This window comes from Pteropus vampyrus, unplaced genomic scaffold (assembly GCF_000151845.1).
Source record: "Pteropus vampyrus isolate Shadow unplaced genomic scaffold, Pvam_2.0 Scaffold486, whole genome shotgun sequence".
NCBI lineage: Eukaryota > Metazoa > Chordata > Mammalia > Chiroptera > Pteropodidae > Pteropus > Pteropus vampyrus.
This window is the reverse complement of record NW_011889267.1, coordinates 369,596-383,952: the sequence shown is the minus strand read 5'-3', so window position 1 is coordinate 383,952 and position 14,357 is coordinate 369,596. Positions and strand designations below refer to the sequence as shown.

At 44.0% G+C, this 14,357-nt stretch overlaps 1 protein-coding gene across 5 annotated transcripts; it reads right to left on the bottom strand.

The window, feature by feature from the left end:
• Positions 1-1,037: 1,037 nt before the first annotated feature.
• On the bottom strand, positions 1,038-5,957 carry GIP (gastric inhibitory polypeptide). Of its 5 annotated transcripts, none has more exons than XM_023524693.1 (6): positions 5,939-5,957; positions 4,979-5,083; positions 3,625-3,771; positions 2,935-3,024; positions 2,111-2,212; positions 1,038-1,188 (listed from the first exon to the last, which is right to left on the bottom strand). In XM_023524693.1, exons 2-6 carry the CDS (start codon positions 5,050-5,052, stop codon positions 1,179-1,181), a joined length of 423 nt encoding a protein of 140 aa, XP_023380461.1. In that variant the 5' UTR covers positions 5,053-5,083; positions 5,939-5,957; the 3' UTR covers positions 1,038-1,178. The 5 variants fall into 5 exon arrangements, with proteins under 5 accessions (XP_023380461.1, XP_023380460.1, XP_011380944.1 ...); XM_023524692.1 differs by lacking the exon at positions 5,939-5,957 and adding an exon at positions 5,399-5,501; XM_011382642.2 differs by lacking the exon at positions 5,939-5,957 and having other exon boundaries at positions 4,979-5,321.
• Between the last annotated feature and the right edge of the window lie 8,400 nt (positions 5,958-14,357).

Genomic DNA, 14,357 nt, shown 5'->3' with positions numbered 1-14,357 from the left:
TTTTATAATCTTCTTTTTACAGACAGGAAACTGAGCTTCAGAGAGAGGAACTAACTTGCCAATTCACGGACCTATTAAGTTGTTTGAATCTAGGTGTGTTTGACTCTAGTCTACTAAAAAATGACTATAACAAAAGTGGAAGGAAGGACATTACAGGCAAAGATAAGCCAAAATCGAGGGAGGAGGTACTTCTGGGAAGGCGGGGCATTGGGAGGAGGCAGCAGACTGAGATGGGGAAGGCTCTGAACACTGGACAATAAAGGTATTAACTTTTGGACAAATTGAGTTTGCACACTTCCTTTCATCCTCATTACCATCACCCTAGTGGGAACCTGGACTCCTGGTTCCCACTCCTTACTCAGTCTTCCTCTCCCACTTTTATCCCTATTCATCTCAATATAATTCTTACTCTCATCAGTGTGATTGTTTGGGAATGCAACCAGGTCTTCTCTGACCTGCCCTTGCTTAAAATCCTCCGTGGCTTACCCTCGCACTCAGGATAAAATTCAAAAGCTTTAACAGGGCCTTTATGGCCCTGCTTCTGCCCGCCTGTCTAGCCTCTACTTGTGCTATTCTCTCCATTGCCCATTTGGCTGTATAGTAAAAACACTAGCTAATATTAATTAACTCTCCTCTGATTCTTTGGCCATTTTATCCTTTGGCCATTTTATCCTTCAAACCTTATTCAGCTTAAATATCATTTTCTCAGAGAGGCCCTCCTGACTTCCCACTCCATCTAGATAAGGTTTCTCCATCTGCATAGCACCCCATCTTTCTTCACATAAGTTAGCATGTTATGTGATTATTAATGTGTTTGTGTCTTTAAAAATTAAAGTCTGTTTTCATCACTAGACTGTAAACCCCTCAGTTTCCTTCAGTGCTGTATATCCAGTGTTTAGCACAGGTCCTGCTTATGTTAAGTGTCCAATAAGTGTAGAATAAATAGATGAATTAATAGATGGGTAAGAGTCATATCTCCTTTTCAGTAGGTGGCACACACACAGACGTACACTGTTAGTGCTCCGTAGACAGCTGAATACGTTTTGACAATGGACACAAAGATTTATTTCAGCTTAAAATGTATTGGTTTGGCTTCTCCAGGGTACCCAGGAGTGGGGCTGAGGCAGGAGCTGAGTAAATGAAGGGCAGAGTCCCGTCCTGAGCTGAGTTTAGTCAAGTCACTGAAACCTGTGGAGAGTAGAGAGAGGAGGGGAAGTGGTGGAGAAGAGGGTCATTATCAGCTTGGAGTCAGCAAAGTATATTTATCCTGGCACCCAGCCATAGTTAAACTGCTCCTACCTCCAAATTACCTTTTTAATGATAAGTAATCAAAATGATTCAGAAAAGTGCAGAGACTGTTACCCACTCTCCTATGGAGATTTTCTCATACTCTCTTCTCTATTGTTCTGGGCACATTCCTTTCTCCCTTCTTACTCTCCTACAGGAAACCTTTCCAGATTTGTTCCCTCAGTCCTTCCCTAGCTTCTCGGCATGAAAGTCTAAATGTATTTCGGTTTCTGTGCCTCAGTGTCTGCATTCTGAATGAGTGTCCTGTCTCACCCTGTAAGTGGATGCATCTGTCCATGGTATTTAGCTATATCTTGTTTCTTGGACATAACAAACTGAAGGACTTCCTAGCTAGTGAGGTGAATTCAAGGACCACTGAGACCAGCAGCAGCTATGGAGGAGGGCAACATGCCTTCAACTATAGGGGTTCCATCACTGGGAAGGCGCCATGGCACAAGGGTATGGAGGGAAAACTGAGACTAGATTGGGCAGCTCAGTTCAGGTGGGCAGGGGAGGTGAAAGCAGCATCTCACCTGGAGGAAGGTGAGAAAGAAGTGCAAGCAGTAATGATAGCTGCCAACATTACTGGACTCATTATTCCACAGATGTTCCTCTCAGCCTTTTCTTTGTGTTATCTTATTTAAATCCCGCAACAACTCCATGAAGTGGTTTAAATAACCCCGATTTTCATAACAACACCAAGGTTCAGAGAGTTAAGAATTTGCCAGCACGAGTTGGGGTGAAGACCTGAACCAGGGTCTAACCACAAAGCTCAAGCTTATAACCACTACACTAGACACCCAAAGCCACTACACGCTGCTACCTGAGTCTACAGAGCTCCATCTGGTCCACCATCCAGCCCAGCAGCTTTCCGATCAGTAAGTCCTTTAGCAGATCTTCATCACTGGGCTTCTTGGGTAGAGAGCTGCAAAGGAGAAAGCCTCAGGCAGGCTGCCCTAGCCTGGGACCCACTCAGGGAGAGTAAATACAGAGACTGGGAATCCAAGGGGGACTGGGGCTGGGAGGAGGGAGTCAACACAGCTGCCTCGCAGTTACCTCAGTTTTCAAAGTTCCACCCTAATCTGTCCACTGAGGAACAGAGTTTCTTCAATACAAAGAAAGCAAAAGAGAATTCTGGTGGGAGACATCCCACCCTTCCGCATCTACAAGTATCCCAGAATGCATTCCAAAACCCCAAGAGATTACTTTGGGAATATTCACTCTTCAGAATGATCTGATAGATTCCTCAGCTTCCTCAGAGACGGGGTAACTGATTTCAAGGGACTGGCCTTGGGCCGGTCCCTGTTTCACAAATAGCCTCCCTGAAGTGTGGCAGGGAGAAGTGGGGAAGCCAGTTCCTGAAGTCTCTTTTGTTGCCCCCTCTCCTTGACTCTGCACACTAAGCCATCAATCTTAGAAACCCTGGCCCCCAAACCCCTTCCAGGAACTCTGCCCCCATTTCTCTCAGGCTTCTCCCTTAAGCTTGGGCTGACCTCCAAGAGTTCAGTGAAGACCCCTCTTTGAACTCAGAGTGGAAGGGGATGCTTATCTGGGGCCTGGCCCTGCTCTGGAGTCCGGGAGAGGGAACAATGAGGTGGGGGTGGGTCAGGAGGCCCCACACCCCCCTTGCCCTGTGGGCTGACTCACTCCTGCTGCTCTCTGGCCTCCTTCTTCCTGTAAGATTGATGGGCCAGCTCTAGGGCCTGGGCCTCCCTCTGGGTGATGTTATGTTTCCAGCTGGTAAGATAAAGATTAGGGAGTGGGTGGGGCTGGGGGACACACCAGATGTTCTCCAGTCCAAAGATGTTGGAATCTTTTGGTACCTCAACCCAAGGAAGGTCTCCACTGCTTCTCCACTCAGCCTCCCCCTTCTCGTCTTCAGCTGCCAGTGAACAACAGCTTTTCAAAATCTACCATGCTGACCAAACAGCAAAGGCAGGGAAAGAGATTTGGCGAAGGGAAGGAAGTAGAACAAGGGCAGCTTATCCTATTTCCGAAGTCTGAAGCAGCTGCCATCAAAAAGTCATTGGCAGCAGCTCAGCTCCCTCTGCCTTTATCCCCAACCCGTGGGGATCTTCTATGAGCCCAGCACATCTTCCCCAACCTCTTCCCTTAAAAGAAAAGGTTTGGGACATCACCCTAGTCTTGCCCCCCCAGTCTGGACTGCTACCCAGATCAGGGCTGCCATGTTTTCCAGCTCTCCATCGTCGCCTAAGTGAAAGGCGCTACCTGGAGCTGTGCATCACACAGCTGTGTGGCCACATATGGCACCTGGTCTGAAGATAGGAAGGTAGAGGGGTACACAGGGAACAAGAAGAGGCGTGTGCAATGACTCACTCATTCTTTTTCCCCTTCTGTGCCAGCAGCCAGTTCACAAAGTCTTGTTGGCGGATCTTGTCCATGGCGATACTGTAGTCACTGATGAAAGTCCCCTCGGCATACCTGCGGCTTCGGGGTTGGGAGCCACTGACTTTAGTGTGGAATCTGAGGGGCAGGGAAGAGAGATAGAAACTAGGATACCACAGAAGGGACAGAGGGTGTGGGGTATCACAATAAGCGATTGTCGCTGACGTAAGTCGACATCTGAAAACAACCAGCTCGTTCTTGGGAGTCAGTTTTTATGGAGACACCCTCTTGCCCATGCATCGAGCCCCTGAGCTCAAGGACCCACTTCCTGCATCCTCATTGTGTCTGGCTCTGGTTTCCGGGCAAAGAAGGATTGGGCGGCCCCCTCATCCCAAAGGACTGAATCACAGTTCCCTCATTACTCTTCTCGCCCTGGCCCTACATGATTCAGGTCTTTGGTTCCCAGTGAATGCTAACAATAGTGAACTCATATACAGCAGCACTTACGCTGAGTCAAGACCTCTGAAAGCCCTTTAATACATATACTCGTTGAATCCTCACAACGCCCCTAAGAGGTAGATACTATTTTTTTTTTTAAATTACAGGTGACATTCAATATTATATTAGTTTAGATAAATACTATTTATACCCCCTTTCTGTGAATGAGAAAACCAAGGTGCAGAGAGACTTATTTAGCACACGGCATAGGGTGGCAGATCCAGGCAGCCTGGGCTCAGGTCTCTGTTCTTAACTTCTACGTGACATTGTCTCTCCTTGTATGTGTCTCTGACAGCCGTGCCTCGAATTTATATCGCTGAATTTACACAGGCATATGGCTTGTCCTTGCATCCAAGAAGGCTTAATTGTTTACTCAGACAAGTTTTTCTTGGTTCCCCAAAACACAAAGCCCCCTGCTATATTCACACCTATATTTTTCTCATAGTACTCAGAGCAGTTTGCAATGCACCTATGCTGGTTCTTTGTCTGTTTTCCCCTTGGGCCTATATGCTCCATGAGAGCAGGAGCCTTTGTGGACCTCTCTGTGCACATATCCTCTGCGCCTTGGCCTGAGGCCCTCTATAAAATTTGACCAATACATGCATAAATGAATGGTTAAGGCTTTCATTGGGAAGGGAGATGTTGTCATCTACTTCAGACCGTTGGCCACTGAGAAGTCCTTTCAGAGATCTAACCACAATCTCTCCTGCTGCAGTAGGCTTTTTCCTCAAGCTTCTCTCCTCTTGGCCTGAGATGGCTCCCTTTCTCACCTTCCCCTCAAAAACCAGAACCCAGTCATCCCCCTAGCCTTTTCCCCTGCACCTGGTTCTTTCCTTCTCACCCCTACCTGGAGTGACCCTCTTCCTTCTCTCCTAGCACCACGGCTAGGAGCAACGACACCAGCAGCAGAGAGGTCTTCATGGCCACCGTCTCTCAAACGTTATTTTCTGATCTAAGAGAGAAAAGGAGCAGGATGAGGTAAAGGCACTGTGCTGAAGGAGCAGCCAGTATGGCAATGCACTGCTGGCACCTCGGAGCCTGTGGGGGTTCTGAAAGCTGGGTAGCACTGAGCCATGAGTTTGGGGCAAGAGGCTGGAGCAACCTCCTGGGGAGGGCGAAGCATGCTGGGCATTAAGAGTTAGGAATTAGAAGGAACATAGAGTCTGGCAAAGAGGTGAGCCTTCTTTTTCTTTTGTTTTTAAGTGGAGTCTGAGTTGGGTGGGAGGGCAGTGGGGGAGAAATCCAGGCAGAAGAAAGCAGCAAAGACCTGTGTGCCTGGACAACCCCCCTTCCTGGCTCCAGTGGCTAGACATCACAGGCATGTGGTTTGGCAAGATTCTCCCCTTAGAGCCCTCCAAAGTTCATACCAGCCAGCCTTCCAGCTCTCAAATTGGCTGTCACCTAAATCATCACAGTCCTCTTGCCCTAAGTGAAAACCACACGTAGAACTATCCCCTTCTCCTCTCCTCAGGCTTCACTATCTTGACTCAGGAAAGTTCTTTCTCAAGTCTGACCCCTCTCCTGAAGGCTTGCCCCACTTCATCCAGAGGGTCTTCGGCAGAGATAAAGAGCATTAAGGAACCTTCCTCCCAAGCCCTAAAAACCAAAGCTATACTAGAGATATGCGTGCTGTGATACCTTGCCTGCCTGCCTTTGTTCTCTGTTAAAGGAACTATCAGATCCAATTTCTTATTTCTTATATAAAGGAAAAGCAAGTGAGATGCAAAGGTACTGAGTATCTCAAGGGTGTGCAGATCCACCTCCTCTGCAGTGTCTTCTCCATTCCCTGTCCCAGCTACTGTCTTACCAGACGTCCTTTTTGGCTCTTCCAGAAGAAAAGAAAGGCAGGACAAGGGTCTCGTCCTCCTACCTTCTGGCCCTTTGGAGTCTGCCTCGAGGAAGCCTGCAGTAGTTCCCTTATATCCAGGCTTCACAGACCCACTGATTAGCCTAAAAGCATCTTATCTCAAGAAATTAAGCCCGCCGCTCCTGTAATAAAGTTTCTCTTTCCACCTGAACTATGCTAATTGGTGATTAACATTTGGGTATTTCCAGCTGCTGTCTGGGGCCTGCCTGTGGGTAGGGTACCTTAAGTGCCCTCTTTCTTCTTCCCCCTCCTTCCTTCTGGGCACAGGGCCCCCGTGTTCTATGCCTTACTTCTTTTCCTGGTGCCCTTGGTGAAGGCAGACCTGGGTAGGGTGGTCCTGACTGGGGGAAGGGGACACTCCCATAGGCAATAAGCTACTTCTGGGTGGGAGTGGATAGGGCTGTAGTCATTTAAACCCCAGCTCTGGATAGGGGCCCATGGTTTTGGCAATGTGGTAATGTCCCCATTGCAATATCCAGAGGGGTCTCCCAGCTGGCTAGAGAAAGAACTGGAGAATGAGAAGGCAGAGGGTTGAGAGAATATGAAAGATAGAGGTTCCCTAGTGTAGCTAGATGAACCGAGAACTTCCACTCGAGTTCTCTTTCTTCTTAGAGGCAGGCTAGAGTCGGGCACATTTATACTTTGGGAACTCGGAGGAAGGTAGGGCAGCTACAACTCTATCTGTAAAGATTTATGAGATCCAATCCTCTCCCTTCAAATGCACTCTTCTCCTGTATGAGAGAGATCTGTGGTCCTGCCTGTGCCATCAGAGTGGGGACCCTTATGGTCATGCTGTGCCTCTCTATCAGACTGGAGGGCTCCAGGGCAGGAACTTCACCTCCCTGATGGGACCAGGGGCTCTCTGAGAGGAGGGCAAGGAGCCAGGGGCTATATCTTCTCCATCCTGCAGAGGCTTCCTGAGGCTGTGTCTGCCCTCAGACTGGAGACTCATCGGGGGACCTTCTTCAAAGTACTTAGCACATGGCTCTGTCCACAGGGACTCTCCTCTAGAAGGCGAAGAGCACAGACTGTGTTCTTGGTAGATTCCTGATGCCTTCTTCCCAGGCTTTTCCTTCTGCATTTGCCTTGGGTACTTTGAACCATAAACAACCAAGCTCCTGTTCTGCCTTTTAGCTCCAGGGCCTAATAAAGGCTGCTTTCCTTTCCAGGTGAACTCCCAGCCTGGGAGCAGCTCCAGCATGAAATTAAGTGCTTGTGTGGGATGAGAGGCAACTGGACTAGGAGGGCAACTCTGCTTCCTAGAAACCTTGCCCGCCCACCACCCATTTTTCACTATTTAGAAAATCTTCTCTCTGGGCAAGCTCTCCATATTCCATCTCTAGGCTATCAACGGGCAGAGATTAGGCATCCATTCAGATTTGGCCTCCAAAGGGGATGTGGGGACTGCTGATGATCCTGCTTCCTATTGAGAGATGTATTTAATGGGCTCAGAAGGCTTTATGTCAAAACCCTGGAGACAAAGGGTATTCAAGAAAGGTGGATATCATTCCCTGCAACCCCTAAGTCTGATGCCAAACCAGAGTTAAGGAAGGCTCCATGATGGGTCCCAGCAGCCCTGAGCTCCTGTCTGGTGCTTTGTGGATTTGTTTTGGTGGGTGGGCTGCTGTGAAGCCCATTTATGCTTTAAGTCCTGATCTATGCCCTCTCGAAGGGGATCTCTCTGCAGCTCCCCTCCCTGTTTCCCTTTGATCTCTGGCTCTCATGCCATGCAGTGGACAGACTAAGGAAAATGTGGCCTGGGCCCTGGGGGAGGGAGAAATGTGGGAAGGGACAGAGGAGATCAGAGAAGATGCCAAACCCCTGGGGGGGGCCCCAGGCCCCCCACGGGGCATATTGAGAAGGAATGGCAAAGATGGCCTTGGGAAGTTACTGGGGATCAAATGGGCCTGCTGGACTTGATCAAGATAGTTCAATCAATCCCACTAGCAGCTTGGCCAGCCAGTCCGTGCCATAATGAAAAGTGTCCTTGTGTACAGAATCCAGTTCAGTGCAGGTGGGGGGCGGGGGTGTGGTCAGGGAGGAGAAGCTCAGGAGATGGCAGAGCCCCAGTCCACTGTGGAGAATTTCTAGGTTATGAGGAGTCAGAGAAGACACAGGGGATGGAGAAACAGAAGAACACCCCCAACTGGCCTGAAGCCCAGATGCAAAGGCTAATGATGGCCCAGACAGGTGGAGAGAGTGTGTGTTGGACGGGTGGTTCGGGTGATGTCTGAGGAGTCCTGGAAGTCAGGGAATCTGCTGGGAGCGGGTGATGGTTGTACTGTTGTGAGAGAACCCGGGGTCTTGCTTTCCAGACCCTCCTGGCTTCTGAATCGAGGTCCAGGAATGAGAACTGGAACAGCAGGACAGACTTTGGGGCTGGCTGGCTCTTCCAGCTCTGGATGGTGAATCACCACCCCCCAGGCCAGCAAGACCACAGCAGACATTCCCGGCCCAGAGCTGCAGCCAGGCCAGGGTGACTCAGATGGCTGGCTGCAGCCTCCCTGCCGTGGACGACGCTTTTGAAGTTCACTTGGTCTTCAAGCTCACTAGCTGACTCAGAGAAAAGACATCCTTCTCTGATCTCTCTTACAACAGGTGGCAGATTTATTCTCCTTCTCCTGAAGAGGAGACCAAGAGATGACGTGAACTTTGCTGAGTCATCTGCTCTATCCTGATTCCTAGAAGGACCATCTGTAGCTTTTGTTTCCCAGTCGCATCACAAACATTGTCATGGTCATGAACATTTTTGCCCACGTGAGACCCACTACCACTCAGGTCAAGATAGATACTTTCCAGAAGGATCTTCAAGAAAGAATATACTACTTAAAGCTTCTCTTGGCCGTCTGCTCCAGGGATCAGTTTGGATGTCGCCTCTCTGTTTTCAAAGGCTATGTTGTTTGCTTTTGTTTGTCAAGAAAAGAGCTCAGCCCTGAGTAGTTGCAGCCTAACCCGTGGGAAGAGAGCAGCAGTGAACAGTTAGAGCTGGGAAGAGTGTTCACAGGTTCTCATTTTGGGGAGGGAAGAACTGGTGATGCATTTAGGATAAAGGGCCATAGGGCTGGGCCTCCCAGAGAGAGCAGCATTCCTGAGCCCCTCTCTTTCCTAGGTGCGAGCACATCCCAGGGAAAGGAAGAGAGGGGTGAGAAGGGAGGGCTTTCCCTTCCTTTTCCTTGCATCCAGGGAAAGGAAGGATGGAGCGGTTTCCAGGGTCCCCAGCAGAGCAGTTTCTAGGGTCCCCAATGAACCCCTCCCCCAGGCATACAAACACACATTCCTGCAATGGGTATGGGGAAGGCATTCTGCAACGTCAGAAAACATACCCTCATTAATTAGACTAGGGAGTAGTCTGGTAGGGAGGAGAGAGAAGAGTAAGAGGATGCAAACCCCAGCTCCACTGGCCTACCACCCCCGGGTTATATTCAGCTTTGGGCAAAGCCCTGAAGCACTCTGAGCTTTAGCTTGCCCATCTCTAAATTTGAGATAAGAAAACAAATTTTGCCTTGCCTACGTGATAAGTAAGTGTGAAGTTAGTATCTTTGTAACTTGAAGGCATCCTGCGAATGTTGACTGGTGGTTTTCTCTGGAATGATCTCCACCTAGCTCTATGGTGAGAATGAGACAAGATGAAATAATAAAGCCAGGCTGACTCAGCCTGTTATGTGGCACATGGAAAGCTGTGAAATTCCATAATATGAGCGAAGGCTTTGGAGACAGATCCACCTATGCTTCCTAGGAGGGAGATTAAAGCAGCTTACTCTTTATGTGCTTCAGTTTGCCTTTCTGTAAAATGGGAAAGGTAATAGTTCCTACCTCAAAGAATTGATTTGGGAAACATGTATACTTAGAAGATACACTAGGTTACATTATATCTTGATACACTAGTTACTATTTGTTACATAACAAATTTTAGCAGCTTAAAACAAGGAACATTTATTCTCACACAGTTTCCGAGGCTCAGGAATCTGGTAGTGGCATAGCTGTGTGGTTCAGGCTCAGGGTCTCTCATGAAGTCTCAGTCAGCTGTCAACTGAGCAGCAATCTGAGAAGACTCATCCCGGGCTGTAGATCACCTTCCAAGCTCACTCTTGTGACGGCAGGCTGAAGGCTTCGGTTCCGTACCATGTGGACCACTCTACAGAGCTTCTCACCACGTGGCTTCTTCCCTCAGAGCAAGGACACACATCTAAGATGAAAACTTAAATACAAAAGTGGCATACCATCACTTCAGCTATATGCTACTGGTTATACAGACCAACCCTGGTACAATGTGGGAGGGACTATACAGGAGGCAGAGAGCACTGGGAGCCACTTTAGAGGCTGGCTACCATGTATATACTCAGCCCTAAAAAATATTAACCATTATTATCATTATTATAGAAGATGCTAGATTCATTAAACATTTCTTTTCACTATCATAGACTCTGGCTGTTAAATATCTATTTATCTTACTCTCCTCTGTGCAATCGTGGGAACTGAGTTGATTTTAAATACTGAAGACAGATAAAGCCAGTAATTTCTCTGATATTCCACAGATGTCAGAATGACTTGCATTCTGAGAGGGTACTTGCTGGTTAGGCAGCAAATACTGCATGGGATGTACCTATACTTAAAGTTTTTAAATTGTTGTTTATCTGAAATTTGAATTTAACTAAAGCATCCTGTACTGTTATTTGCCAAATCTGGCACACCTACCTGGAAAGTTTTTTTAAAATCCCAATGCCTCATTGTCATTCCCAGAGTCATTGGTCTGGAGATTTAAAAAATCTTTCATTTTGGAATAATTTAAAACTTACAGGAAAGTTGCAAAAATAATACAGAGTTAACAAGATTTAACATTTTGCCACTTTTGTTGTATCATTCTATTATATATCTTCCCAACATTTTTTTAAATTTGGAATCTCCTGAAGAGAAAGCAATCTTCTTTATTTTATTATTATTATTTTTCAATTACAGTTGACATTCAATATTATTTTATGTTAGTTTCAGATGTACAGCATAGTGGTTAGACATTTGTGTAATTTACCAAGTGATCCCCACAATAAGTCTAGTACCCACCTGGCACCATACATAGTTATTAAAATATTATTGACCTTATTCCTTATGCTGTACCTTACATCTCTATGACTATTTTTCTATGACTTTTTTATAACTACTAATTTGTACTTCTTTTTTTTTTTCTCTCAATTTGTACTTCTTAATCCTTTCACCCAAGCCCCCAACTCCCCTCCCACCCTCCCATCTAGCAACCATCAGTTTGTTCTCTGTATCTATGAGTCTGTTTTGTTTGCTTATTTTGTTCTTTAGATTCCACATATAAGTGAAATTGTATGGTATTCTTTTTCTGTCTGATTTATTTCATTTAACTTAATATACTCTAGGTCTATCCATGTTGTTGCAAATGGTAAGATTTAATGCTTTTTTATGGACAAGTAATACTCCATTATATATATGTACCACCTCTTCTTTATCCTCTTCTTTATGTTGCTGGGCACGTAGGTTGCTTCCATATTTGGGGTATTGTAAATAATGCCGCAATGAACATAGGGATGCATATATCTTTTCAAATTTATGTCTTAGATTTCCTCAGATAAATACCTAAAAGTGGAATTTCTGGGTCACAAGGTAGTTCTATTTTTAATTTTTTGAGAAACCTCCAAACTTTTCCATAGCGGCTGCACCAATTTGCAATCCCACCAACAAGGCACGAGAGTTCCCTCTTCTCCACATCCTTGCCAACACTTGTTGTTTGTTGATTTATTGATGTTAGCCATTTTGGCAGGTGTGAGGTGATATCTCATTGTGGTTTTAATTTGAATTTTTCTGATGATTAGTGACATTGAGCGTCTTTTCATATGTCTGTTCGCCATCTGTATGTCTTCTTTGGAGAAATGTCTATTCAGGTCCTCTGCCCATTTTTTAATTGGATTGTTTGTTTTTTTTGGTGTTAAATCGTATGAGTTCTTTATAAATTTTGAATATTAACCCCTTATTGGATGTATCATTGGCAAATATCTTCTCTCAATGGGTAAGTTGTCTTTTCATTTTATTGATGGTTTCCTTAGCTGTGCAAAAACTTTTTAGTTTGATGTAGTCCAATTTGTTTATTTTTTCTTTTGTTTCCCTTGCCTGAGGAGGTATATAACAAAAAATATTGCTAAGAGCATTGTCAGAGAATAATTTAAAACTTACAGGGAAGTTGCAAAAATAATACAGACAACTCCAATACCCACGGATTCAACAAGTTTTAACATTTTGCCACTTTTGTTGTATCATTTTATAATCTATCTTCTCAACACCTGAGAGTAGATTATACGAATCATGTTTCTTTATCACTTAATATTGTATATTTACAATATACACTTGTATATATACAATTGTGTATATAATTGTGTACATCTCTATGTGTATTTCTTAAGAACAAAAGTATTCACTTATATAACCACAATAAGTACAATTATCAAATTCAAGAAAAGTAACATTGATATAAAGCCCATAGTCCATATTACAATTTTTTCAACTGTCCCAAAAATGTCCTTTTGGGTATTTCTCCTCCATTATTAGACATGGTCCAGGATCATGTATGGCATTTAATTGACATGTCTATTTTCCTTTACTCAATTGCTCAGCCTTTCTTTATCTTTCATGATGCTGACATTTTTAAGAGTACAGAACAATTATGTTACGGAATGTTTCTCAATTTTGGTTTGTCTGATATTCCTTCTAAATTAGGTTTAAGTTATCCATCCTGGCCAGAATACTAGAAAAATGAATGTGTTTCTTTTTCAAGGTATCACACCTGTAGGAACAAGATGTCTACCTGCCCATGATTGATGATAATTTTGGCCATCCAAAGTTGTATTAGATTTTTCCATTGTATAGTTACTATTTTTCTCCTTATAACTAATAAGCCATGTTTAGGGAGATACTTTTAGACAATGCAGATACCTTCTGCCTCATCACTCTTAAATATATTTTTTTAAATTGATAATTCTTGTTTAAACCCATCTTTACTAAGATGATAGGAAATGGTATTTTCAATTAACCATTCTCTCCACAATATTGGGATTTTTAAAAAACCACATTATTGAGGTATAAGTGACATAATTAATGGCACATATTTAATTTAAAGTGTACAATTTGATGTTTTGACATATGTCCTCTCCCATGAAAACATCACTATAATTAAGGTAGTGACCATATCTACTATCCCCAGGTTTCCTCGAGCCCCTCTTCCTATCACTTACTCCCTTTCCAACCACTGATCTGTTTTCTGTGACTGTAGATTAGCTTGCATTTTCTAGAATTTTATATAAATAGAATCATACAGTATGTACTCTTTTTTGTCTGGCTTCTTTCATTCAGTATACTTACTTTGAGATCTAATTACAGTGTAGCATGATCCATAGTCCATTCTTTTTTATTGTTGAGTAGTAGTCTTCCATCATATGGTTATATTACAGTTTGTTTTTCCAGTCACCTGTTGATGGACATTAGGTTGTTTCCAGTTTATGGCTATTACAAATTAAACTGCTAAGAACATTTATGGACAAGTCTTTGTACGAACATATGCTTTTATTGTTTTTTTTTGGGGGGGTTAAATACCTAGGATTGGGGTCTGTTTAAATTTTTAAGAAACTGTCAGACTATTTTCCAAAGTGGTTGTAACATATTACATTCCTATCAGTTGTATGAAAGTTCTAGCTCCTCAACCGTCTTGCCAAAATTGGGTATGGTTAGTCTTTTTCAATTTTAGCCATTCCATTAGGTATGTAGTGTATCTCGTTGTGATTTTAATTTACATTTCTCTGATAACTAATGATATCAAGTATCTTTGCATGGGCTTATTTGCCATCTGTCTATCTTCTTTGGTGAAATGTCTGTTCAAATATTTTGCCCTTTTTTGGGGGGGGAATTGTTTGTTTTATTATTGAGTTTCGAGAATTTTGGATACAAGTCTTTCATCAAATATACGATTTACAAATATTTCCCAGTCAGTGGCTTGACTTTTCATTCTCTTAACAGTATCTTTTGAGAAATGAAAGTTTTTTCTTTCTTTCTTTCTTTTTTTTTTTTAAATGAAGTCCAATATATGAGTTTGGCTTTTTATGAATTTTGTTTTGGTGTCATATCTAGGATATCTCTGCCTCATCTGAGGTCCTGGAAGTATTATAGTTTTTGGTTTTAGAGTTAGTTATATGACCTAAATGATTACATTTAGGAATATGATTGAATTAATGTTTGTATGTAGGATGAAGTATGAAAGGAAATTAATTTTTTGCATATAAATATCCAATTGTTCCAGCACCATTTATTGAAAAGATTATCCTTTCTCCATTGAGTTGTCTTTATGCCTTTG